Source organism: Heterodontus francisci, chromosome X (assembly GCF_036365525.1).
Source record: "Heterodontus francisci isolate sHetFra1 chromosome X, sHetFra1.hap1, whole genome shotgun sequence".
Taxonomy (NCBI): Eukaryota; Metazoa; Chordata; class Chondrichthyes; order Heterodontiformes; family Heterodontidae; genus Heterodontus; species Heterodontus francisci.
The window spans coordinates 7282851-7307483 of record NC_090421.1 but is presented as its reverse complement, the minus strand read 5'-3'; the positions used below and the strand labels follow the sequence as shown (position 1 = coordinate 7307483).

Sequence of the window (24633 nt, the reverse complement as noted above, 5' to 3'; positions counted from 1 at the left end):
CTGGAACTCTCTCCCCCAAAAAGGTGTTGAAGCTGGGGGGGTCAATTGAACATTCCAAAACTGAGATTGAGAGGTTTTTGTTCAGTAAGGGTATCCAGAGATATGGAATCAAGGCGGGTAAATGGAGTTAAAATGGAGATCAGCCATGATCTAATTGGATGGCAGAACAGGCTCGAGGGCTGAATGGCCTCCTTCTGTCCCTATGTTCGTTCCTATGACTGCTCTGCAGAAGTTGCAAGCTGAATTTGTAATTGGATATTGAATTCATGACATTATCGAGCAGACTAGCTCACCGGTGATGAGGGGAGCAACATACATTTGGAATTCCATTTTAAAAAGTCTAGATTTATGATTGTAAAGGTTTGAATAAGGAGCCCATTAAGTGTTTGGATCGAAAGAATGTGGCAGACCCTGAATTTGCTTGCTGTATAGAGTGAGTCTCCAGGGTTACAGTGTAATGGATTGATTGGGAATTTTACACCTCTGAACTTTAAATACAGGCCACAGAAATAAGGGTAAATGGAAACTGTCTAAGGGCAAATGAAAAATCAGTCTTCACTTCTGCTTCTATTTTACGCAGCTCCCAAATTCAAACTATCTATTGTTTGAGGCTGTGACCATTCAGTGATCACGCTCGTTCTGTTGCTCCTTTCTGGATTCATTTACCACCTGTGGAATCAAAAAAAAAATTACATTGAAAAAAACATCTGCAAATAGATAGCAAGTCTAAAGAAAGAGTTCAGAAACTGTACACTGCCCCCATTGCTGTCAAAAGTCAGGGAACAGTTGGCAGTGAGAATGGTGATCAAACAGAATGTGACTATTCATAATCCCAGTTAAACATGGTGGGGGGAGAAGTTTCTGTCTGTGCAACAGAATTATAAACCCTGTCATTCTAGGGAGCTGGTCAGCTAGTGTATCCATTTTCTTGATGACTGAGTTTGTGTGTGTGTAATTATCTGTTTGAATTATCCACCTTACAACGCATCAGAGAAATGAATAATTATTCAAGGCATTCTTCTCTATTTCCTGGAGGTTGATTTGGTGAGTAGAGGGGTTTCGTCCTTTAAGAAGCTCTGTAAAACCAACCTCTTTGACTAAGTTTTTGCCCTAATATCTTCTTATGTGGCTCGGTGTAAAATTTTGCCCGGTAACACTCCTATGAAGTGCCTTTGGACATTTTATTACATTAAAGGCGCTACATAGATGCAAACTTTTGTTGTATCTATTGCATCCAAATCCCTAATGGTTGGTTCAGTGAGTCTGCAAGTTTCTATCTTCCTGATGGCTGGTGAAGGGATATCTATATCCACATTTCAGTGGATATCCACATCCAAAGCGTGAATGAATCTGAACTCTCATCCCTAGTTTTAAGATTTGGGTTTGGTTTTACCTGGAAAAGGAAGACCCCATTCCAGGGGAAAGCATCCAATTACTGACATCCCACAAAACCAACCTCGCTTTTTAAGCAATCCCCATTTCTCCAAAAAGACGAGAGACCCAACAGCTCTTTCAGTCAGTAATTCTCACCTCTCCATCCCGGGTCTCAATGGTTTTGATTAACACAGTCTTCCTGCTTTGAATATCTGAATTGTGATCGTAATCTAAAATATGACAACCAAACACAAACAGCAATTATCAAATGGTCCCCAGGCACGCTGATGTAAAAGCCTACCATTTTAAATGGTGTTTATATGTCTTCTGAACCCTCGCAGACTCACCTCTAAAGCTGAGGGAAGAAAAAGACTGGACCGGGACTGCAATCCTATTGAGACAAAGAGACAGATAGTGACTGCTAATTCCAGAATATTTTACCTTAAACTTAGCTTGAAAGGAATATTGCAAGGAATAGGTGAGGGATCGGCATAACATATAGGATTTGTGGTGCTCAGGGTTGCCCTATTATGATGCTGTGTGATTTCCATCATTGGTTCTTTCTCCCCGCACCCCCCCCCCCGTCCCCCTTAGGTGAGAGGCCCATTCAAGCAGATTGCCGGGATATATCAGGGCACCTTAGGGACCACAATCATGGCTTAATTCATAATCTCTACATTTCCAACCGTTCAGACTGTCAACAGGTTCTGGGTTACTCCTGTGATCAACTCAAGTGCACATAATCTAGGCTGACACTTCACTGCCATACTGAGAGAGTATGGCACTGCCAAAAGTGCCACCATTCAGGTGAGAGGTTAAACTGAGGACCCGTCTGCCTATTCAGGTGGATGTTATGGACTCTATGCCACTATTTGAAGATCATCAGGGAGATATCTTTTGGGGCGGCACAGTGGCGCAGTGGTTAGCACCGCAGCCTCACAGCTCCAGCGACCCAGGTTCAGTTCTGGGTACTGCCTGGGTGGAGTTTGCAAGTTCTCCCTGTGACCGCGTGGGTTTCTGCCGGGTGCTCCAGTTTCCTCCCACAACCAAAGACTTGCAGGTTGATAAGTAAATTGGCCATGGTAAATTGCCCCTAGTGTAGGTAGGAGAATTGAGGGAAGGTGGGGGTGTGGTAGGGGATATGGGATGAGTGTAGGATTAGTATAAATGGGTGGTTGATGGTCGGCACAGACTCGGTGGGCCGAAGGGCCTGTTTCAGTGTTGTATCTCTCTATAACTATGACTCTATGTCCTACTCAACACTCTTCCTTCCACCTCAAACAGATGAACTGGCCATTCATCTCACTTGCTGTTGGTGGGATCTTGCTGTGTGCAAATTGGCAGTTGCGTTTGTCTAAAAAGTAAATCGCTGGTTGTGAAGTACTTTGGGATGTCCTGGGGATGTGAGAAGGTGCTGCCTTCTTCCCGGGATAACCAGGCAGCTGGTTCCTGGCTTCACGACAAGGGCTGCTGCCCCATCAAAACTCTGACACCTCAGCCCTGAAGAGGAAATTCCACTCCAGTGAATGAGCTGAAATATGCACCAATATTGTCGGAATAAAACTGAACACTAGCACACAGAGTCTCACCACTGTTCTAACTTCAGCAGAAGCTCATCAAAAAAATCCCATTTATATGTGAATTTATGACTGGAATATTAATGCTAAACTGCTAAATGAAACTCCTAAAGCACAATTTTACAAAAACAAAACTGCGAACACTGCAGCTGGATAATTATCTTCCTCTTCTTCTTTTCTTCCTCATTCCCTGCCCTTTTCATTTTAACTTGAATCCTCCTCCTTTTTTCTTGTTCTATTCCAACCCTCTTCGCTACACTTGTGAAGTTTCAAACCTTTACCAATCTTTCTTCAGTCTCTCCACTGCCACTGGTGAAGAGTTGGGAACCACTATTTGTTTTCAAATTTCATTGGCTGAAAACTGGCTTGACAAGCTATTTTTTCAGCCAATGAAAAGGCAAGATTCTCTCGGTTGACTGGATCTTTTCGAAGATGGAAACATGCCAATCTTTGACAGGAAAAATCAGTGCTTCTTCAGCACTGTAAGAGCCTGACAAGTTCACTTCGGTTTTTACTCTGATAGGTCGAAGAGATTTCATATTGAAATGTGTTTAGATGTGGAGATGATGGATCAAAATACTGCTATGGGGCTGGTGATGTAAAACCTGACAGCAGAGCAAGAGAGTTCCCAGCCATTTAGTGACCACCAACCACCTCCCCCCACTCCCCCCCCCAACCACACAATATCATAAAGAGGAAGCAAGAGGTAATAAAAAAGATCAAAATTTTAATGCAGTCATTTTTCCTGATCGGGAGCCAAATTTTGAGTACTCTTTGTCATACCACGTTCTTTTTACTTATTCATTCACAGGATGTGGGCATCGCTGGCAAGGCCAGCATTTATTGCCCATCCCTAATTGCCCTTGAGAAGGTGGTGGTGAGCTGCCTTCTTGAACTGCTGCAGTCCATGTTAGGTTGGTACACCCACAGTGCTGTTAGGGAGGGAGTTCCAGGATTTTGACCCAGCAACAGTGAAGGAACGGCCGATATAGTTCCAAGTCAGGATGGTGTGTGGGTTGGAGGGGAGGTTGGAGGTGGTGATGTAGGCAGGTGCCAGCTTTGACCAAGTCTGTGCTGATTTAGAAGCAAAAGGGTGCAACAGTTGGAATTGCACGCCTCTAGACATCAAGGGGAGACAGGGCCTTTCTACTGTCCACTACCCTGTCGAATCACATCACCTTGGCTCACTCATGAAGAATAGCCTCTTAGGTGAGCTATTGGAGTGGCAATTCCCATTGCAACAGGGGCCTGATGCACTAACTACTATCTACCATGCCCTTAGCTTCATGAGGACAACTTTGAAGATTGTTCCCAAACTGCTCACCTGCTCTCTTCCCCTTCCAGCAGCTTCCGGTAGGTAGCGATTTCAATGTCCAGGGCCATCTTGACGTTGAGTAGATCCTGATACTCTCTCAGGTGTCTTGCCATCTCATCCTTCATGTGATGAACCTCTTGCTCAAGACGGGCAATGGATTCCTGGTAGCCAGAAGCTTCAACAGAAAACTGCTCCTCCATCTCCCGCAGCTGCCGCAGCAGAGACTCATTCTGTAGACAAATGCTCAATGATGTACTCAAAAACGTACAAAACAGATTCTGAAAGCATATAACATACCATAGGCACGGAATGGACCTGAGAGGCTAAGAATCAATGGGAACCCCCAAAGAACTTGGGTTTAACTGATCCTACTAATTTGCACTTGACAACAGGAGCTTCTTTGCGACCTTGTTTGAGTCTGCTTGACCAATAGAAAAAGCCATTATTCTGGCCCGTTTATCCGCTGCTGACACATAGTCACTAAGTATATTTTTACTGTTTATTTAGCAGATCAATGATATTATATCAGGATTTCATAAACATGACCGTAACGCAAACTAATTTAAAAAAATTAGCGCCGAGGTACATTTGTAAATATACGTTTCTCAATTTAAATCGACATCATATGACCTCCATTTTTTCCTCACGTTTTGAAAAATTGTCAAAGGATGTACAATCAGCAACAACAATTTGCATTTATATAGCAGCTTTAATGTAGCAGAACATCCCAAGGTGCTTTATAAAAGGATTATCGATCAAAAGTTGACACCGAAGCACAGAAGGAGATATCAGGACAGCTGACCAAAAGCTTGGTCAAGGAGGTAGGTTTCAAGGATGTCTTAAAGGAGAAGAGAGAGATGGAGGGGCTTAGGGAGGGAATTCCAGAGTTTCGGGCCTGGGCAGCTGTAGGCACGGCTGCCAATGGTGGTGCGATGGAAATCAAGGATTTGCAAGTTACCAGAAATGGAGGCGCACAGATATATCAAAGGCTTTTAGAGCTGAAGGAGATTACAGAGATAGGATGGGTTGGTGACTGGGGGTTGGGGTGGAGGGGGTGAGGTCATGGAGGGATTTGAAAATAAGGATGATAATTTTAAAATCGAGGCATTGCCGGACCGGGAGCCACTGGAGGTCAGTGTGCACAGGGGTGATGGGTGAATGGGACTTGGTGTGAGTTAAGATACGGTCAGCAGAGTTTTGGATGAGCTCAAGTTTGTGGAGGGTGGAAGATGGGAGGCCAGTCCAGCAATGCATTGGAATAGTCAAGTCTAGAGGTAACAAAGGCACGGATGAGGGTTTCAGTGTGGAAGTGAGCAGAAAGGCATGGTACTATGCTTAATGGGAAATTTAGCCAAGTTAGGAATAATAGGAGCAGTTTGCTGAGCTTTGCTAGTATGACTTAATTGTTAAGAAACAGCCATAGCAGAATGCAGCTTGCAGCTAATCTAACCACAACCATCAGTCACAAGGTATCAGCAGAACCATGACAGATGTGGGGAGTGAGACCAGAATGTTCGTTGCTGACTCCTCTGCTCCTGCTATTTTATCTTGCTTGTCTGCTTTTTATCTTGCTTGTGTAGAACCATATTATATATTAGTAACAAATATGTATTGAGAATGGAGTGTATTGTTAACCTCAATAACAGATGTACTGCACATTATCACGTGGTTGAAGTTGAATTGTACCGCACTGATTGGTTAAACAAGGAGGTGTAGCATGAATCTTAATGTATAAACAGTAGTATCTGTATCACAAACGGACACTTACTCTGGTGGACCCGACAGACTCTGTTGGAGTCAGTGCCGCTGTGTCAGAGTAAGTCCGCCGGCTAATGCGCAAATAAAGTAATTGATTTTACCTACACATCCGACTCGGTATATTTACTAAACCAGACTGAAGGCAAAAAGAACTCAGATTGTCATCAGCAGCAGATGAGCTGAGGTGGGGTGAAGTCGGGAGGTGGAAGTAGGCAGACTTGAAGATGGAGCTCATCTTGGGGTCAAACACAAAACCATCTACTAATCACAGAGGTATCTTATGATGTCACCGAACAGGCGACTAAAAATGTCTACGCTGATAACTCAGAATTTTGATTAATTCTACAGTCTCCTAGTGTAGCCATTGTCACTGCTTTAATCATGAGTGGCTGTCACAAACTAAACCTATTTTATTAATTAGTTCCTCTGACTTCTTGTTATCAATACACCAGAGAGGGAAAGATTCCTCACTACTGGTGTGTGTCCCTTACCCACAACTTAAAAGCAAAAGAGAAAACACCCTTCACACCCTCTGGGGCAGTTTGACCATCCCTTGAGGGTTTCATCAAACGGTTCAGCTCCCCCTCCCTCTACCGAGGTCCCATTCTCCTTCACTTTATACTAAAAGAAGGAACTTGCATTTCTATAGCGCCTTTCATAATCTCAGGACATACTAAAGCATACCACAGCCAATTAAGTCTTTTTTTTTGTTGAAGTGTAGTCGCTGTTGTAATGTAGCAGCAAAATTACACACAGCAAGCTCCCACAAACAGTCAGGTCAATTGAGACATAACTATTCGTCAGGACACTGGGGTAACTCCCCTGCTCTGCTTCGGAATAGTGGCTATGCAATCTTTTACATCCACCTGAGGGGGCTGATGGGGCCTCAGCTTAATGTCTCATCAAAAAGATAGCATCTGTAACAGTGCAGTACTGGAGTGTCAGCCTGGAGTGCATGCTCAAGTTCCTGGGGTGGGGCTTGAACCCACAACCATTTGGCTAAAGGGCAAGAGTGCTACCCACTGATCCAAGGTTAACACTTTTGACCCACATTGCACTGCCTGCAGGAAACTGGTGACCTTACCCTCCCCCTCCCCCCAGTTGTATTTACCAATTGGCAGAGGCTTTAGAAGTCAAGGCTTTTCTTTCCACTTACAGTTCCTCTCAGGGCATCCAGGTCGCAGGTCAGAGTCTGGATCTGACGCCGTGACTCATTCAGATCCTGCTTCGTCTGTCTCAGAGTTTCGTTATTCCGGTTGGCGGCATCTGTCAGATCGGTAAACTGTTGGGTGGAACGAGGCCAGATGCGGTTAGAGCACTCCAGTCACTTAAACAAGACAAAACAGCATAAACACGCGGGGAGGAAGGAACTATCCATTGAGTCCTGCCTAGCAAGTGTGCACCCATGGCCAACGCATGGAGAAAGGACTGAGCTCAGCCGTGATGCCACCCACCCTGCCACCACGCGTGGTCAAATAGCCTGGTGACAACCACCATCAAGCTTCACACGTGAAGAATGCCCATCGGCGAGGAGGTGAGGCACCTGTGTAACTGGAACCCAATATGAGCCACCATTAGCAGGAAAAGTGAAGAGAAGCTTGGAAAATAAATAAAGATAAATATGATATATATGTCTCCTTTTTGTGAAATTGAATAAACCTGGTAATTCGTGGGCTGGTGTCAGAAGAAAAAGATGACCATTAAACTCAACCGGCCACCTAATAACCTTCAAAGAAAGGGGCCTGCCGCCACAACCCACTCTGGGCATACAGCTGGCTAACTTGGGATGGGCAACAAATACTGGCCATGCCAGTGTCATCCACACCCCAGGAACAAATATACAAAAATGGTTACTTAGAATATAATCTTTGCTAAACTGCTTCACAAGAAAGACACAGAGGTTTTGTTACTCTCTTGGGGCACTTGAGGCCTGCAGTGATAGGCTTCACGACAGGATCAGTCACCAGTGCTCTTCGCAGCTGTAGACATTTCCGGAATCCGGCTGAGTTTGTACCTTGGACTTGTACCACTCCTCAGCCTCCTGCACGTTCTTGGTGGCAATTGTCTCATACTGTGTGCGAATCTCTTTCAGAGCTGCAGTCAGGTCTGGCTTTGCCACTTCCATCTCAACCTGTACTTGTGAAGCCTGCATGTTCATTTGGAGGTCCCGCAGCTCCTGACATTGGAAAGAAGCGAGGAACATGGAAATTTAAGACATACATCAACTGAACTGCACATGAAACGTCCAAACAGAACAGCCACTGACAGTCATACATGACTTTGAAACTCTCCAAAAAAAAGGGAAAAAAACCTCAATGTTTGTTCAAAAATGGATAGTTATAGGGGCTGGATGGCACAGTGGATATGACTACTCTCCATTTACATTTAGTCAATGCCAACCCAGACTGATGGCCCTTTTTCTGTTCTTGGGATGTGGGCAACGCTGGCACAGCTACATTTATTGCCCATCCTTAGTTGCCCTGGGCTGGTGGTGGTGGCTGTTTCTCCTTGAACTGCTGCAGTCCATGTGGGGATGGTCTTTCCACAATGGTGTTAGGGCGGTAAGTCCAGGACATTGCCCCAGCGACAATGAAGCAACGTCATGTTGCTGTAAAAGGTACTTAAGGGCCTGGTTCAAACATTCTTGGTGGATTTCACAATGGTCCACAACAATTATCGACAATGTATGACTAGCAAGCACCCATTCAGCCAATATCACTCAGAGGGACTGTGAGGACACAGGATAAGCAGAAATGTCCCACTGGTGATGCATCAGTAGACTGAGATTTGGTTGAGGAACAGTGGTGATGGGGCAAGGAATTTGATAGTTGTTGATACAGGAAAGAAAGCTTTCTGTATTGGAGCCTTTGCTTGAAGGCAGTGCTGTGATTTTACGTCTCATTGTACTTATTCTCAGTTTATATCACAGTTGGGAGTGGGGTGGGGTGAGATTGTGGCTTGCAGGATAAGAGAGTCAATTAGCACAAAGTGGATTGAATGGTTTATATTTCATCAGTTGATGACAATCTCACGAATCTGGTGCTGCACTTCAGGAAAGATATCTTGGCCTTAGAGCTCAGAATCACCAGAATGATACCGGAGCTAAAAGGGTTAAATTATGAGGACAGGTTGCATAGATTTGACTTGCATTCCCTTGAGTTTACAAGATTGAGGGGTGATTTAATCAAGGTGGTTAAAATAATAAAAGGATCCAAAAGGGTAGATAAACCCCCACTATCAACATCCTGAAGGTCACCATTGATCAGAGACTGAACTGGACCAGCCATATAAATACTGCGGCTTCAAGAGCAGGTCAAAGGCTGGGAATTCTGCGGTGAGTAACTCACCTCCTGACTCCCCAAAGCCTTTCCACCATCTACAAGGCACAGGTCAGGAGTGTGATGGAATACTCTCCACTTGCCTGGATGGGTGCAGCTCCAACAACACTCAAGAAGCTCGACACCATCCAGGACAAAGCAGCCCACTTGATTGTCACCTCATCCACCACCTTCAACATTCACTCCCTCCACCACCGATGCACAGTGGCAGCAGTGTGTACCATCTACAAGATGCACTGCAGCAACTCACCAAAACTCCTTCGACAGCACCTTCCAAACCCACGACCTCTACCACCTAGAAGGACAAGGGTAGATGATGTATGGAACACTACCACCTGCAAGTTCCCCTCCAAGCCACACACCATCCTGACTTGGAACTATATCGCCGTTCCTTCACTGTCGCTGGGTCAAAATCCTGGAACTCCCTTCCTAACAGCATTGTGGGTGTACCTACCCCACATGGACTGCAGCGGTTCAAGAAGGCAGCTCACCCCCACCTTCTCAAGGGCAATTAGGGATGGGCAATAAATGCTGGCCTAGCCAGCAACACCCACATCCCATGAAAGAATTTTTTTTAAAGTATTTCCTCTGCTGGGGGAATCCAGAACAAGGGGGCACAATCTTAAAATTAGAGCCAGGTCATTAAGGAGTGAAATGAGGTCTCATACTTTCACACAAAGGGTGGTGAAAATCTTCAACTGTCTCTCCCAAAAGGCTGTGGAAGCTGGGGGAAAATTGGTGGTTTCGAGACTGAGATCAAGTGATTTTTGTTGGATATGGTTATGAGGGGTATGAAGCAAAGGCAGGTAAATGGAGTTGAGATACAGATCATTCATGACCTAACTGAACGGCAGAACAGGCTCGAGGGGCTGAATGGCCTCCTCCTGTTCCTATGTTTTATGAGCTTTTACTATAAGTGTTGGGAGAGCTGGAAAAAAAAATGACTTGCATTTATATAGCTCATTTCATAACATCCCAAACCACCTTACACCCAACAAATTCAGGTCCAGAGTGGAAAAGGATTCCATTCCCACTATCGGCATGCCTTGAAGCAGACAAAGGAATAATCAAGACAACTAAAACCCAGCTCACCTCATCGTGTATCTTCTTGAGAAATTCGATTTCATCCAGCAGAGATTCGATCTTTCTCTCCAGCTCTAGCCTGGCCAAAGTTGCATCATCAACATCCTGTGGGGTTTGAGTTCAGGGAAAAGGGAAGGGAAGCGGAGAAAGGAGGAGGGGAATCAGAAAAAGGAGCAAGGGAAAAGGGCAAAAGAAGACATTTTTAATCCCTCTGCTTGAGCTTGTTGTTGTAATAGGATTGTTTGCTCTGAGCTGGACTCAGTTTTCAATAATGGATGAAATCGTCAGATTTAGTTTTCGACTAAAAATACTGGTTTTAATGCTTGAGTTTGAAGTAATGTTTCCCACTTCAAGTATGTAAAGTTGCCCAGATTTTGCAGCTTGATGTGGTACAGTTTCAGTTTCCTAAATACAGCAAATGCCACAAGCCTCGTGTTGTGGAAGCTGTGACATTATTTCAGGCAGTAACGTGCAACATTTCTTCGAGTTTCTAATGTCTATGTGAATCCAGTGACCCCCCCCCCCCTCCACCCCTGCCTCACCACACTGAAAAGTGGGTATATGGATGTCAGGTGAGAGCAGAATGGGAAGGCCCCTCGAGCCTGTTGCACCATTCATTGACATGATGCTTGATCTGTATCCTAACTCCACCCAACTGCCTTGGCTCCATATTCCTTAATACCCTTGGCTCGCAAAAAATATCATTCAATCTCAGATTTCAAATGAATAATTGAGCTCGCATCTCCGGCTTTTTGTGTGAGAGTGTTCTACACTTCTACCAGCCTTTGCATGAAGAAATGTCTCGTCAGCGCCCTCTCTAAAGCCTGCCACTTCTCTCTCCACCTTCAAAACTCTTCTGAAAACCATCTCTTTGTCCAAGTTTCTGTTCACACCTCCTAATCTCTGGGTCCCTGGCTCGGTGTCTGTGTCCTCATTCATTTCTATTCTGTGAAGGACCATTAGGATATTTTTGTACATGAAAGCCAGTGTGTGAATGTAAGCTGTCGCTATTGATGACACTTGCTATCCACATGAAGAATGGCCACACGGGCAAAGTGCCAGGGGGTGATTGGCACCATGTGGCACTGCATGCATACCAACCGTCAGTGTTTTGCCTTGGCAGTTGGTGCTCGCGATTGTTTTTGCAAATCAGCGTTTCCTGACAAAAATCAGCACTTCGGTGACTGTCTCACCCCTCTTCCAAAAGTGGCCGGCCACCTTGTTCAGCAATTGTGCCAGCCGCAGCTTGTGCGCTTGCGCAGTGGCGAATGCCCCGTGCCACCTGTCTCCTCGCCCAAGGTTATCCCGGAAAGGACCACGCTTCTCGTCTGCACACATGTGATCATGTTGGACATGTGTCAGAGACCAATGTGCTTACAGCTGCCAATAGGTAGTCTGCTAGAAGGACAAGGAGAGAGAAGAGGAACTTGCATCTCTAGGGCACCTTTCACAACCTCAGGGTGTGCTAAAGCGCTTAACAGCCAAACGAGGCATTTTTTGAAGGTGGCTGCCAATTTGTGCACAGCAAGATCCCACAAACAGCAATGTGATAATGACCGGATTATCTGTTTTAGTGATGTCGGTTGAAGGATGAAAGTTGACAAGGACACCAGGGAGAACTCCCCTGCCCTTCTTCGAAATAATGGCCCTGGGATCTTTTACATCTGCCTGAGAGGGCAGACAGGTTTAACGTCTCATCCAAAAGACAGCACCTCCGACCGTGCATACTCCCTCAGCACAGCATTGAAGTATCAGCCTAGATTTTGTGCTCAAGTCTCTGGAGTGAGGCTTAAACCCATGACTTTCTGCCAAAAAAAAAGGGTTGGAACTTCTTTCTTTGGGTTGGCCCACAGACACCTCCTCCACCCTGCCGCCCCCCACCCCCACCCCCTCACCCTATGATCAAATCACCCCTTAACCTTCTAAATTTCAAGAAATACAACCCTAGTTGTAATTTAATCTCCTTGTAATTTAACCTACAACATCCAGGTATCATTCTGGTGAGCCTATGCTGCACTCCCTCCAAGGCCAATATATCCTTCCTAAGGCGTGGTGTTCAGACCTAACACAACACTCCAGTTATGGTCTAACCAGGGCTTTATATAGCTGTGGCATGACTTCTACCCCCTTGTATTGTAGTCTATACTGTGTTGCTGGAATCACCTGTGGATCCAGTGTGCTCCACTGATCATCATTTTTGGCTTCTGAAGCAGAATTACAGTACACTTCAAAATGTTGGAAAAAGCACCCAAAAAAGGGTCAAAAATCTAAATCAGACTCCCGTGGAATTACATTTTTCACTTTCAGTGCTCACTTTCCTCTTCGAGCATATCTGAATTTGCCACTGCAAAAATCACACATTGTATACTTTAGTTTTTCCTTACAATACAACTGGTGGAATATTGGGTCAAGTATGAGAAGCTCATGTCCCACTGTATTCTCAGTGTAAGTACCCATTTTCACATGTCACAAGCGAAGCAAAGGGTTTCAGTTTGCAAACCAAAATGATTCATGGAATATGATCTACCAAAACACTGGGAAAACTTCAGAAATACCATGTAATAAAAAGAGAATTTACGGGTTCATATCCAGGCCTGTTTTGGAGGCGTCAGGTTTTCTGGGGCTGTGTCAGCTTTCGCGAGTTTTTTGTGTGGACATGTATGGAACTACAATGAAACCTGTAAATTACGGACATCTTAGGGACTTTTTTTGCCGGTGTCTTTATTTTCCAAATGATCATTGTATGTACAGTAACAATTTTCAGTAGAATGGGGAGTTCTTTACCCAGCATCCACAGCAGCAGAGAAACCCCTCTATCCCTGGGACAGGGCCGTGCAAGCATTCATTCCCAGTGATTGAGCGGTTTCTCTGCCGCTATGAAGGTTGGGTAAAGAGCTCTCCATTCCACAAATTTCTTTCACCTACTACTGCCTCGTGCTGAATTGAAGGCTTTCCATAGTTTGCAATTTGCGAGTGTCCATGGTTTCAGAGCGCTTCATGTATATTTTACCATGCAAGTTATTTAGGTTCCTGAATACGTGTCCATTTTTTTGAGAGTGTCTGGGTTATACAGGTTCCACTGTATACCCCTTAAAAGTCAAATCCTTCAAGAAGGGAGGGGAGAAAATTGATAGGGAATTGCAGACAGTGTATTGCTTGTTGCTGCCAGTCAGTCTCAGTCACTCACCTTCCTGAACAGTACCAGATTATTCTCGGCATCCTCTCTCTTCTGGGCTTCCTCTTCCAACCTGCAGCACAATTACACGCGAACGTTACTGAGTTCCCAGCCAGACAATAAAACTTCAAATATTCGATTCCCCCATCGCCACTGAGTTCCCCATCTCAGGCACGCTGCTGCAGGGAGGTGTGGAACTTTGAGGCTTCTCCTCTCCAGGTATGGCAAATGGTGCGCAGTAACGTAAAAAGGAAAAAAAGGTGTGCACGTCAATCGCACCACATACCATCTCCAAATGAATTACTCCAAACTGCAGTGATTGTCACTATGTAGGCAAACTTGACAGTGTCGTTTAGCGCACAGCAAGATCCCACACAAAATGCAATGTTCCGAGCCAGGGTATCTGTTTTGGTGGTCTTGGCTGAGGGATGAATGTTGGCCAGGACCAGGCGATCTCCCTCCTCTTGATGAACAGCACCCTGGGATCTTTCAATGTCCACCTGAGCCATCGGCACAGACGGGCGAAGCCCTCACGTTAACAAACTGGCTAAAGAACCTCCCACAAGGCAGCGCCCCCTCAGTACTGCACTGGAGCATCAGTTGATTGCTGCCCTGGAGTGGGACTCAGCCTCCCATAACCTTCTCACTCAGAGGCAACCACACCACTAACTGAGAAAAGCAATGGAAGCTAATAGCAGGGAAATTCTTTCTGTCTGTATTCAGAGGGTTCGTGTCAGAATAAAGTGAGGTTTCTGTAGTCAACCACTAGGGGACTCTGTTAGCCAATTATTTTGAATGGTGGTTGTTTTGAGACTGGAGTACTCAGGATGCAAAACAGAGCCCCAAATGACGCCTCCTCCTCTCCTGTGGGCACTGGATCTTGCTGGGGTGCAGGCTAAGGTTATATGAGTGGCAGAAGCCCTCTGGTACCTCAGGGATCCCAGCTGCTTTATTCCCTCCATGGTCCAAGGCCCAGGGGCATTGGGATCAACGGCAAGGCCTCTCTGCAGGCTCAGTTAATTAAGCACAGGCCAGGAATTGAACCTGGGGCCTTCCTGATCTGCATGACTTGAGCACTGTAATTAAACCATTCAGGGGGACTATTAATGACAGGGACACTAACCAGCGAATATGTACAAAAACAGAGCCAACCTGTGGATGCAGTTCAGGAAAGTCCACAGTGATGGAAGAAGATTTATTCAGGCCCAGCTCGTTAGGGTAACTATGTTCCCAGGGGACAAATAGAATGCATCCCCAATTGACCTTAAGGGTCTGAAGGGTCACTGACCCGAAACGTTAACTCTGCTTCTCTTTCCACAGATGCTGCCAGACCTGCTGAGTGGTTCCAGCATTTCTTGTTTTTATTTTTTTATTTCAGATTTCCAGCATCCGCAGTATTTTGCTTTTATTATCCAATTGACCTTTATTGGAGGGAAATAATTTTGACCCCAAACTACAAAACATATTTATTAGTGGGACTTGTCAAACAAAAAGATATAGGAAAAGTCCTGTTCATTTACAAATGGCTCCCACCACTTATAACAATGTCGCGTGGTATCCTGGTGACTTTGGGTTTTAAATAAAAAATATTTTAAGCTTTGAACCTCGACTGCATACAAACATGTTAGTGAGGTAATTCCCGAAAGCAGCAGCATAGCTCTGGTTGCTATGTGTAATGGCACGTTTTTTTCTAAAAGCATTTACAATGGAGCTACATAATAGCAGCCTGAATAATTCTACTCCCTCTCATGTTTTAACTTCCTACCAGCCGAGTGGTTTCTTATTCAAAAATTCGACCTCCTGCCTCTATGCTTCAGACTACTCGCAACATGTTGCATGTTCTGGGTCTCCAGGAGCAGTCATGCCACCTCATTTAGACTGAAGCACCCAAAGCAGTATAACTGGGTTATTAGATAAACAGAGGGTTTTTTTTGTCCGTGCCCCTTTATCCCTTACTCCCCTTGCTGGAATCTGGTTTCCAGGCCACCAGAAGCCCTCCAGTACCTCAGCTGTGTGGACATTCTTCACGTATGGGCCTTAACAATGGGCTTCAACCCTGTCTTCAGCCAACAACAAGAATGTCCACTTATATAGTGCCTCTAACATAGTAAAATGTCCCAAGGCACTCCACAAGAGCATTATCAAACAAAATTTGACACCGAGCCACATAATGAGATATTAGGGTAGATGTCCAAAAGCTTGGTCAAAGAGATAGGTTATAAGGAGTGGCTTAAATGAGGAAAGTGAGGTACAGAGGCAGAGATTTTAGGGAGGGCTAGGGCCTTGGCAGCTGAAGGCATGGCTGCCAATGGTGGAGCAATAAAAATTGGGGAGGCGCAAGAGGCCAGAATTTGAGGAGCGCAGATATCTCGGAAGGTTGTGGGGCTGGAAAAGATTATCGAGATAGGGAGGGGCGAGGCCATGGAGGGATTTGAGAACATGGATGAGAATTTTTAAATCGAGACATGGCTTAACCGGGAGCCAATGTAGGTCAGTGAGCACAGGGGTGATAGATGAATGAGACTTGGTGCGAGTTAGGACACGAGCAGCAGAGTTTTGGATGACCAAGCTTATGGAGGGCAGAACGTGGGTGACTAACCAGGAGTGCTAAGGAATAGTCAAGTCTAGAGGTAACAAAGGCATGAATGAGGGTTTCAGCAGCAGATGAGCTGAGACAGAGGTGAAGTCGGGCGATGTTACAGAGGTGAAAATAGGCGGTCTTAGTGATGGCGCAAATATGTGTTCAAAAGCTCATCTCGGGGTCAAATATGACACCAAATTTGCAAACAGTCTGGTTCAGCCTCAAGCAGTTGCCAAGGAGGGGAATGGAGTCGGTGGCGAAGGAACCGAGTTTGTGTCAGGGACCAAAGGCAATGGCTTTGGTCTTCCCAATACTTACCAGCATCTTTACAACCAACATCACTAAACAATGACTTATCTCCCCACTGCCTGCCTGAAACTGGTGGTTGCACCCACATTGCTCACGTTGCAGAAAGCAGCTAGACCAGGGATAGAACCTAAACCCTTTTGTCTATATGGCTTAATGGGACACTGGCCATGTATTTATTTTGCCATTGGGCAGAGCTTGAGAAGAGGAATATGTTACTGCTGTAAACAACATGCAATGTATTAATGTAGCTAATCAGAAGTCTAGAACGCTGTTTTCTCTGGAATGTCCAAACTATGGCCCTGGGGTTATATGGGACCTGTAAATCCAGGCAAACCAGCTCCTGAAGCTCTGTCATCTCAGTTTCCATGGCCGCTTAACTGTTGGCTTCAAATTTTGTGGGCTTGGAGATTTGGAAAGGTCTCTTCTTGGTGTTGTTTTCTTGTTGATGGACAAATCCTAGATCAGAATAACAACAACACTGCATTTATGTAGCACCTTTAACATAGTAAAACAGCCCAAGGCATTTCCCAGGAGCGTTATCAGGCAAAAATTGACACCAAGCCATATAAGGAGATATTAGGTCGGATGACCAAAAGCTTGGTCAAAGAGGTCAGTTTAAAAGGAGCGTCTTAAAAGAGGAGAGAGAGGTAGAGAGGCGGAGAGGTTTAGGGAGGGAATTCCAGAGCTCAGAGCCGAGGCACCAAGATCTGTCACTATCAGCAGCTTGAGATGTATGTAGATGAATAAGAATACGTGGCCCAGAGGCTCCATGGCACATGCCTAAGTGGCCCACAAAGACAAAAAAATGTGGGCACTTCTGTGCTAGTTAAAATAAGGTAGGAAAGATGCACTCCTCTGCAGCATAAGCCACCTGTGGCTGCATATAGTGCAGGCTCAGAGGGGTAACTGCGATTCTTCTACGGTCAAGAGTAAAGCTGACTCAATCACTCTAGATGGTTGTCTATTTGTTTTTCCATACGGACAAACAAGGAACCCAATGCTCAAGGTTTTATGTCATTCTTGGAACTGAGATCTGAACATCAGCAATGAAATGATTAACTTGTTGATAACTGGCCTCAGCCAGGGTTCAGGTAGGGGCCCAATCAGTGATCCCAGGCGAGGGAGGGGAGAAAAGTAATCCTGTGGTCCCACTCCTGCTCCCTGTAGAGCAGCATCCATTACGTGTATAAATCAAGAGGAAGACTTGAATCCGTAATCTTCTGTCTTAGAGGCAAAAATCCTGCCCACTGAGCCACACATCTCCCACTCAATTCTTTGCATAACTTTTCACCTTAATATCGAAATATGAAAGCAGCAATGGAAAAATCCGCACTATCCCAGAAACCAGACCGACCCCAGCATCCACCTTCCTCCCCCTAGCAATGACTCCGTCCAAAATGTTCCTTTCATCAATTAAGCAGGATGTGGAAGCCTTAAGATAGTTCAGTAAAAGCAAAAGGTAAGTGATGGTTGATCCTATTTAATATGCAGATCCGAAGGTTGGAACTTGAGAAAAGTTGACGAGAAAAAGTTATGCACAGCAGACATAAGTTGGCTGAGAGGAATACTGGGATTATCCAGGATACAAAGAATCAAAAATGATACAATAAGCATTGGATGGACAATGTCAGGAATGACTTGTCACAGGAAGGATGACTGAGGCGGCAACAGAACCAACAACAATGGAGTGAATTCATTCAGCCCCCTCGTCAACGCTGAGCTGACAGATGGGAATTCATTTGCACTTATAACCTATGGTGCTTGGTTCTAATATCATGGAATACCTCAAAGTTGTGCACCAGATTAGCCTTATCTATGTCATTTAGCATCTTGCACACTTTTGTAAGGTCCTCTTTCACTCCATTCCATTCAAGGCTAAATAGCCCCACAGTTTCTCCAGTCTTTCCTCATAAATCAATCCTTTGACATTGGAGGTCAGCCTTGTAGCTCGTCTCTACACCATCTCCAGGGTCTGACTGTTTCCCTTATGTCTTGGTAACCTAAACTAAACTCAGTACTCGAGCTGTGGTCTGAACAGGACACTGTACAGTTTTAGCTAGAATACAATGGAACCCCATGCCTCTTAAATCCACCCTGAAGATCATATTCATTTCCCAGAACAGGACCCAGTCAATGGATAAAAGCAAAATACTGCAGATGCTGGAAATCTGAAATAAAAACAGAACGTGCTGGAAATACTCAGCAGGTCAGGCAGCATCTGTGGAGAGAGAAACAGAGTTAACATTTCAGGTCAGTGACCTTTCATCAGAAATGTTAACTCTGAACTAGATACGAGAAAGTAAACACCTTCAATTAGTCTACGCTTCATTAATGGAACAGACTTTCAGACTAATAAAGAAAATGGTGCCTTTGAGAAATGATGCATTTAGCAGGAGATCGCAGTTAATGGGATCACAAGCAGGGCTATGGGTTAATGGTTAATGGAAAGCATTTGCCCAGCTATCAATTCCCAATCCTTCAGTTAAGGATCAAAAACCATTTTTACCCAACTCGCAGGACAAGAAACCCAGGGACTGAGTTTCAATGGGGAGCAAGACTGGGTAAGTGCTTTCTTTCCATTAACCATTAACCCATATCCTTGCTTGTGAAGATTAACTGTGATCTCCTGCTAAATGCATCGTTTATCGAAGGCACCATTAGTCTTCAGATAGTTAGTAGAACATGCTTATGACAGAAATTGATTATCTTGTTGCAGTTTGTAACCATTAGATACCGAACAGGAAAGGTCTATCTGATAGATGAGGTGAAGAACAAAGTTTCCAAACTGCAGACTGAGAGAGCTTGACCTGCCTGCACGCTGCCAAACACCAAGAAAAGCACCTCAAAAGCTCTGCTGTGCAGTTTTATTGGAAAGGTTCATCTGTCTAAATGTCATCCTCACCTCTTAACAAGCATGGGACAGCACCAGAGCCAAGTAATCAGTTGTGTTGTTTACAGAGGAATATTTGCCAGGACAGTTCCTCGTTCTTCTTTAAATTGTGCCCTGGGATTTTTTACATCCACCAAAACAGGCAGATGGGGCCTGAGTCTCATCCAAAAGATGGCACCTCCAATAATACAGCACTCCCTCAGTATTGCACTGAAGTGTCAATCTAGATCATGTGCGTAAGTCCCAGAGGTGGGGCTTGAACCCACAACCTTCTAAATGGATAACCAACTGAGTCAAGCTTATGCTTTACCAACAGTTCTCTAAAGGCTAACAAGACCATCAGAAGCGACGTGCAGTCACACTGTGGAATCACGTTTCAGATGCTGCTCTGCGTATGAGTGGGATATAGTTAAATAACAGAGCGGTGCATACAGTCAGTGCACTTTATCCTGACAATAAAAGAGATCAAGAATCTCAGACATGGCCATTTGATATTTCAATGTTTTTTTGCGTACTAGAACTAAAACTCTGCCTATTGGTCCCTATCAAAAATCTTCAACAATGAGCAAAGCTTTTCCATGAAAATGATACCTGGACTAAACCTGAAGCCAGGTTGTTTTTTTTTAGCCTCATTGACTGAGTGCCAGGAAGGCAGAAGCCTTCAACCATTTGCTTTTAGAGTACTTTGGCTTTACAACCTTTTGATTTATATGCTGTCTAGCGGAAACATAATGGCCCGGATGTTGCGGTCACGGGTGAACAAACTGCGCCAGTTGTTCAGTACATTTGCACTTGCCCACATGGGCTTGTCCAGGGAACTTGCCATGAATAAAAATCCATTTCAGTGTGGCACCTTCTGCAGGGCATCTGGAAACTCTGTGAACAGGATATGCAATAATGGGCTGAATTTTGTCGTTGCGGTGGGGGTCTCGACAATGGGCCAGAAAGCGAGGGGCAATCCCGCCTTGGCAGTTTGCGTGACCACACTGGCCGCATTTTACCTCTGTCAGTCAACTAATTAGTTGCTGTCAAGGCTGCCATCCCTTTAAAGAATGGCCACCCGTTCCCCCAGGAGCTGCCGGCCAATTGGAGGGCCTACAGCTCAGCAGTCTCAGCAGCGCCACCGGGAGTGGTAGCCACTGCTGGGACTGATCCTGGAAGAGAAGATGCTTTGGGAGCGCCCTCCCAACCAGGTAAGTGAGGCCTGGTGGCACCAGGCCAGTCATGCAGGACCTTTCGAGTTGTGGGGAGGGCGGGGGGGGGGACTTAGTGAGGGCGGAGGGTGGGTTACCATGGGAGTGACCATTGCTGCCAGGGGCCCCTCCGTGGGCCACAGAGTGCCTGAAGAGGAGGGCCTCCCCACCCCGAGCCCGCAGGGAGGCCACCAGAGTTCACCAGGCAGTCCACCCATTGCTGGTAAAATGCCAGCAGCAGTGAGAAGAGGCCCTTAATTGGTCACTTAAGTGGCTCAATTGGACTCTGGGCAGGAGGGCCCTCCTCTAACTTCAATGCCAAATCATGTATGGAAAGCAAATAAAAACAGGGAAAGCAAGAAAGGATTCAGAGAGATAAGAGACAGAAAGAAAAAGTTAATAAATATACTTTTTTAAATCTGAGAATAATTACAATTTGAAGGAATGAGGCTCCACACTTGTAAAATCTCATTGTCAGTCCCAGTGAGGTTGCTTGGCAGTAATTAAGACTTATCAGGCTGGTAGCCTCACTGTTACTTTTAGCCGAAAATCTAGGCCAATGTGTTGGGCATCATCTTGAAGAACTGACTTTGTGGCCACAAGGTCTGGGTTGCACAAACTTTGTGTTGAAAAGAGATGTGCAGTCCAATATCTTTATGAGGCGATTTTGTGGCCACAAAGTGCAACCCAGACCCATTGATGTAGCATATTCTACACTGTTTTCCCCTTCATCTATATCCTCCTTGTCTAGTCTACCAAGTCAATATTGGATAAGAGAGTAGACCTTGTACTCACAGGCCTCTAGCAATGCTGCTCTTTAACCAGGCACTAGGAGGTGCTGGAAAGCAGATCTGTGATTACTCTCCTTGCAATTTTACCTCCCTATGGGGAAGCATCTGGTTTCCTCTTCCCTCAAGTCCCACCCACCCCACATTCCCCCTCCAATATTCTCCCTTCCTTTCCTGAACCTATGCTGGGAATACTGTTCCTTCTGGTATCTCAGCCAGGTGCCCATTCTTCATGCATCAGCTTTGTCAGTAAGGGAGGAAGCACTGGAACTCTGCTCCACATCTCCCTCCACCAGCATAGCTGAGATAGGGAACTCACCATGTCGGGAATCACTGCCACATAGTCACATCTTTCCACTCTGTGGTACAGTGATGTGTGAATCAAGCCCCCTATATGACACCATTTTTACGGGGAGGCAGTGGTGTAGTGGTAATGTCACTGGACTAGTAAGCCAGAGCCCAGGCTAATGCTCTGGGGACATGGGTTCGATGGTGAAATTTGAATTCAATTAACAAATCTTGAATTGAAAAGCTAGTTTAATAGTGACCATGAAACCATTGTCAATTGTTGCAAAAACCCATCTGGTTCATTAATGTCCTTTAGGGAAGGAAATCTGCTGTCCTTACCTGGTCTGGCCGATATATGACTCCAGAACAATGTGGTCGACTCTTAACTGCCCTCTGAAATGGCCGAGCAAGCCACTCAGTTCAAGGGCAGTTAGGGATGGGCAATAAATGCTGGCCTAGCCAGTGCAGCCCACATCCCACAAACGAATATATAAAAAAAAATCTGCGCTGTTGTAATATATGACTGTTACTGATTGGAAAATGTTAATTGCATGTTTCATTGTTATTGAGAGGTTTGGTTGAGTTTTTCAAAATAAGAATTTTGATCAATGGAGAAAGTTCATTTGGCCCTACAAACCGGTCCTTTTTCCATAGACTAAGCCCATCTAATCCCTTCTGACCATATCCCTTAACCCCTCTCCACAAATACTGACATAGAAATTAGAGCAAAGAAACAGGCTATTTGGCCCAACCAATCACTGTGTAAATAGTCTTAATCACACCTACCCACTCTATTCCCATATAACTTCAACCTCTTTCCCTTCCTCCACCTATCCAATCTAATCTTGACTGTTGACATAGTTTCTCCCTCAACCGCTAACCCTGGAAGCAGAATTCCACAGCTTCACAACTCTCTGTGTAAAGACGTTTCTCCTACCCTCTGTTCTAAATCTCTTACACTCGATTGTCTCTTGTTCCCATTTATATTGTCCCATTCATTATCACTCCCTGATAACTCACAACCCAACTTCAGTCTGACTGCTATTCTTATTACAAACTCCCTTGTTTTTAGCTCGTGTCCCCTGCTATTTGAAGCCTTCACCAGAACAATGTACCTGGATCATCTTAGTCAATTCTCTTCACAATCTTGAAAATGTCAATTAGGGTCAGCTGGAACTCTGTCAAAGAAAACAAGCCCGACTTCCTTAACTTTTCCACATAACTTATCTTTTATTTTCTACCATTTTTATGCCATTTAATTTCTTAACAGTACAACCGCCGTTCGAAATTATCCCCTTAGTTTATTTCAGTCAGTGTTCCTGGTGTTGCTAGAAGTTACTCTGCTTTTCAGATCTCACAATCCTAGGCATTTTCTTTCACCGCTTACTATCATCCTTCTTATTGAAGCATGAAACACAATATGGGCCCATTTACTTGAAGGGGATGTACAAGAATGCTTGAACCAGGCAAGTTCAGAGAGCTCAGAACAAATGTAAAATATTCTAGTTTCGACTGAGAGAAGACAGGGCCTTTCGTCCCCACTTTTTCCATCTCCCAGCTTTGTGCTACTTTCCCGTTTGTAACGGTTTTGCATTCTGCTCTCCGCCCCTCCCCTTCTTCCAAAGATTTGTTAAGACATTGCAACTCTTTCACAAAATCTGAGAGTAAAAGATGCACATTTACAATCACATGGCACTAAAGCATTACACTGGGAGCACACACTGCAAAACGCATGCCTGGGATTACTTTGCATGGATATTTTTGATAAAAATAAAAATGATTTTGGAGCAAGACCACCTAGATTCTGTTTTAAAATGCAGAAAATGTGAAGTCGTCCCCCCCCTCTCATTTAAAAGGAACTCTTTTTGCTACAAAGCTGTCCTACCGTTGTCTGGAGTTCTGCAGATCGTCGACTAGGTTGTCCTTCTCCACCTGGATGCGGTCCCTGTCCTTGACCACCAGGTCCAGTTGCCTCTTCAGCTCCCTGATCTCCTGCAGGTAGACATCCCCAGCTCTGCTCGGCTCCTTGGACCTCAGCTGGTTGAGCTCGGCGACCAGCACGGCGTTCTGCTGCTCCAGGAACCTCACCTTGTCGATGAAGTTGGCGAAGCGGTCGTTCAGCTCCTGCAGCTCCACCTTCTCGTTGGTCCGAGTGGTCAGGAACTCCTGGTTGAGGGCATCCGCCACCGAGAAGTCCACCTTGTCGTAGGAGATCCTGGTCGTGGCCGGAGTGCTGGACCTGTGCCGGTAGGTGGTGTTCCTCAGCGTGGACAGAGAGGATGGAGAGGTCAGCAGCCGCCCAGAGCTGGACAGCCTGGAGACAGAGATGGGGGACACGGAGGGGCCTCCAAATGTCCTCCTGTAAGAGGCTGTGTTGCTGGAGACACGATAGGAAGACATGCTTTGGGGTGGGATGGTGTTCAGAGTACAAGCAGCCTTCAGACTGGGAACAGACTGAGTGGAAGTGCCTCACCTCTCCAGGTTCTTTATAAGGACTTCAATCGATGACTGACCACGCCTTCTGCGGTGAATCGCAGCCCTGTTCACACAGATCAGGGGCTTTGGCTGATTTCCAGCCCATTCCACATCACGGCACTTGAACAGATCAATGAAATTTTGGCTCTGGCAAGGGGGATTTAAACAGAAGAAAAGGGGGCTTGGCGGGGGAGGGGTGATGCAGTATAAATCTGAAAATATTACAGATCTTATGTACTCATAAACATAGATAGGGAGCAGTCGCTTTTCAAAAAGTTTGCAGTTTTTTCTCCAAGACAAAAAGTTATTAAACAGGACAACCCTGGAGAGGGAACTCATAAAAAGGGGTGAATGGGACAAGTAATGACTGGTAGGTGCCTTTGTCCGGCTGTGTGGCAGCGTCAGATGGAAGAGCAACTATAGGCTGGCGCACCTGCTTCACACTGAGATAGAACCCCACTGTTTCCCAGTGGCAATTAGCAAAGTTAA

General features: G+C 45.3%; 1 protein-coding gene across 1 annotated transcript; it reads right to left on the bottom strand.

Annotated features, from left to right (window-relative positions):
- Positions 1-621: 621 nt before the first annotated feature.
- LOC137358650 (peripherin-like) lies at positions 622-24069 on the bottom strand. The gene is made up of 9 exons (XM_068024795.1): positions 23555-24069; positions 13633-13693; positions 10455-10550; positions 8039-8200; positions 7181-7306; positions 4276-4496; positions 1676-1765; positions 1531-1576; positions 622-669 (listed from the first exon to the last, which is right to left on the bottom strand). The coding sequence occupies exons 1-9, from the start codon at positions 24067-24069 to the stop codon at positions 622-624; spliced, it is 1365 nt and encodes a 454-aa protein (XP_067880896.1).
- Between the last annotated feature and the right edge of the window lie 564 nt (positions 24070-24633).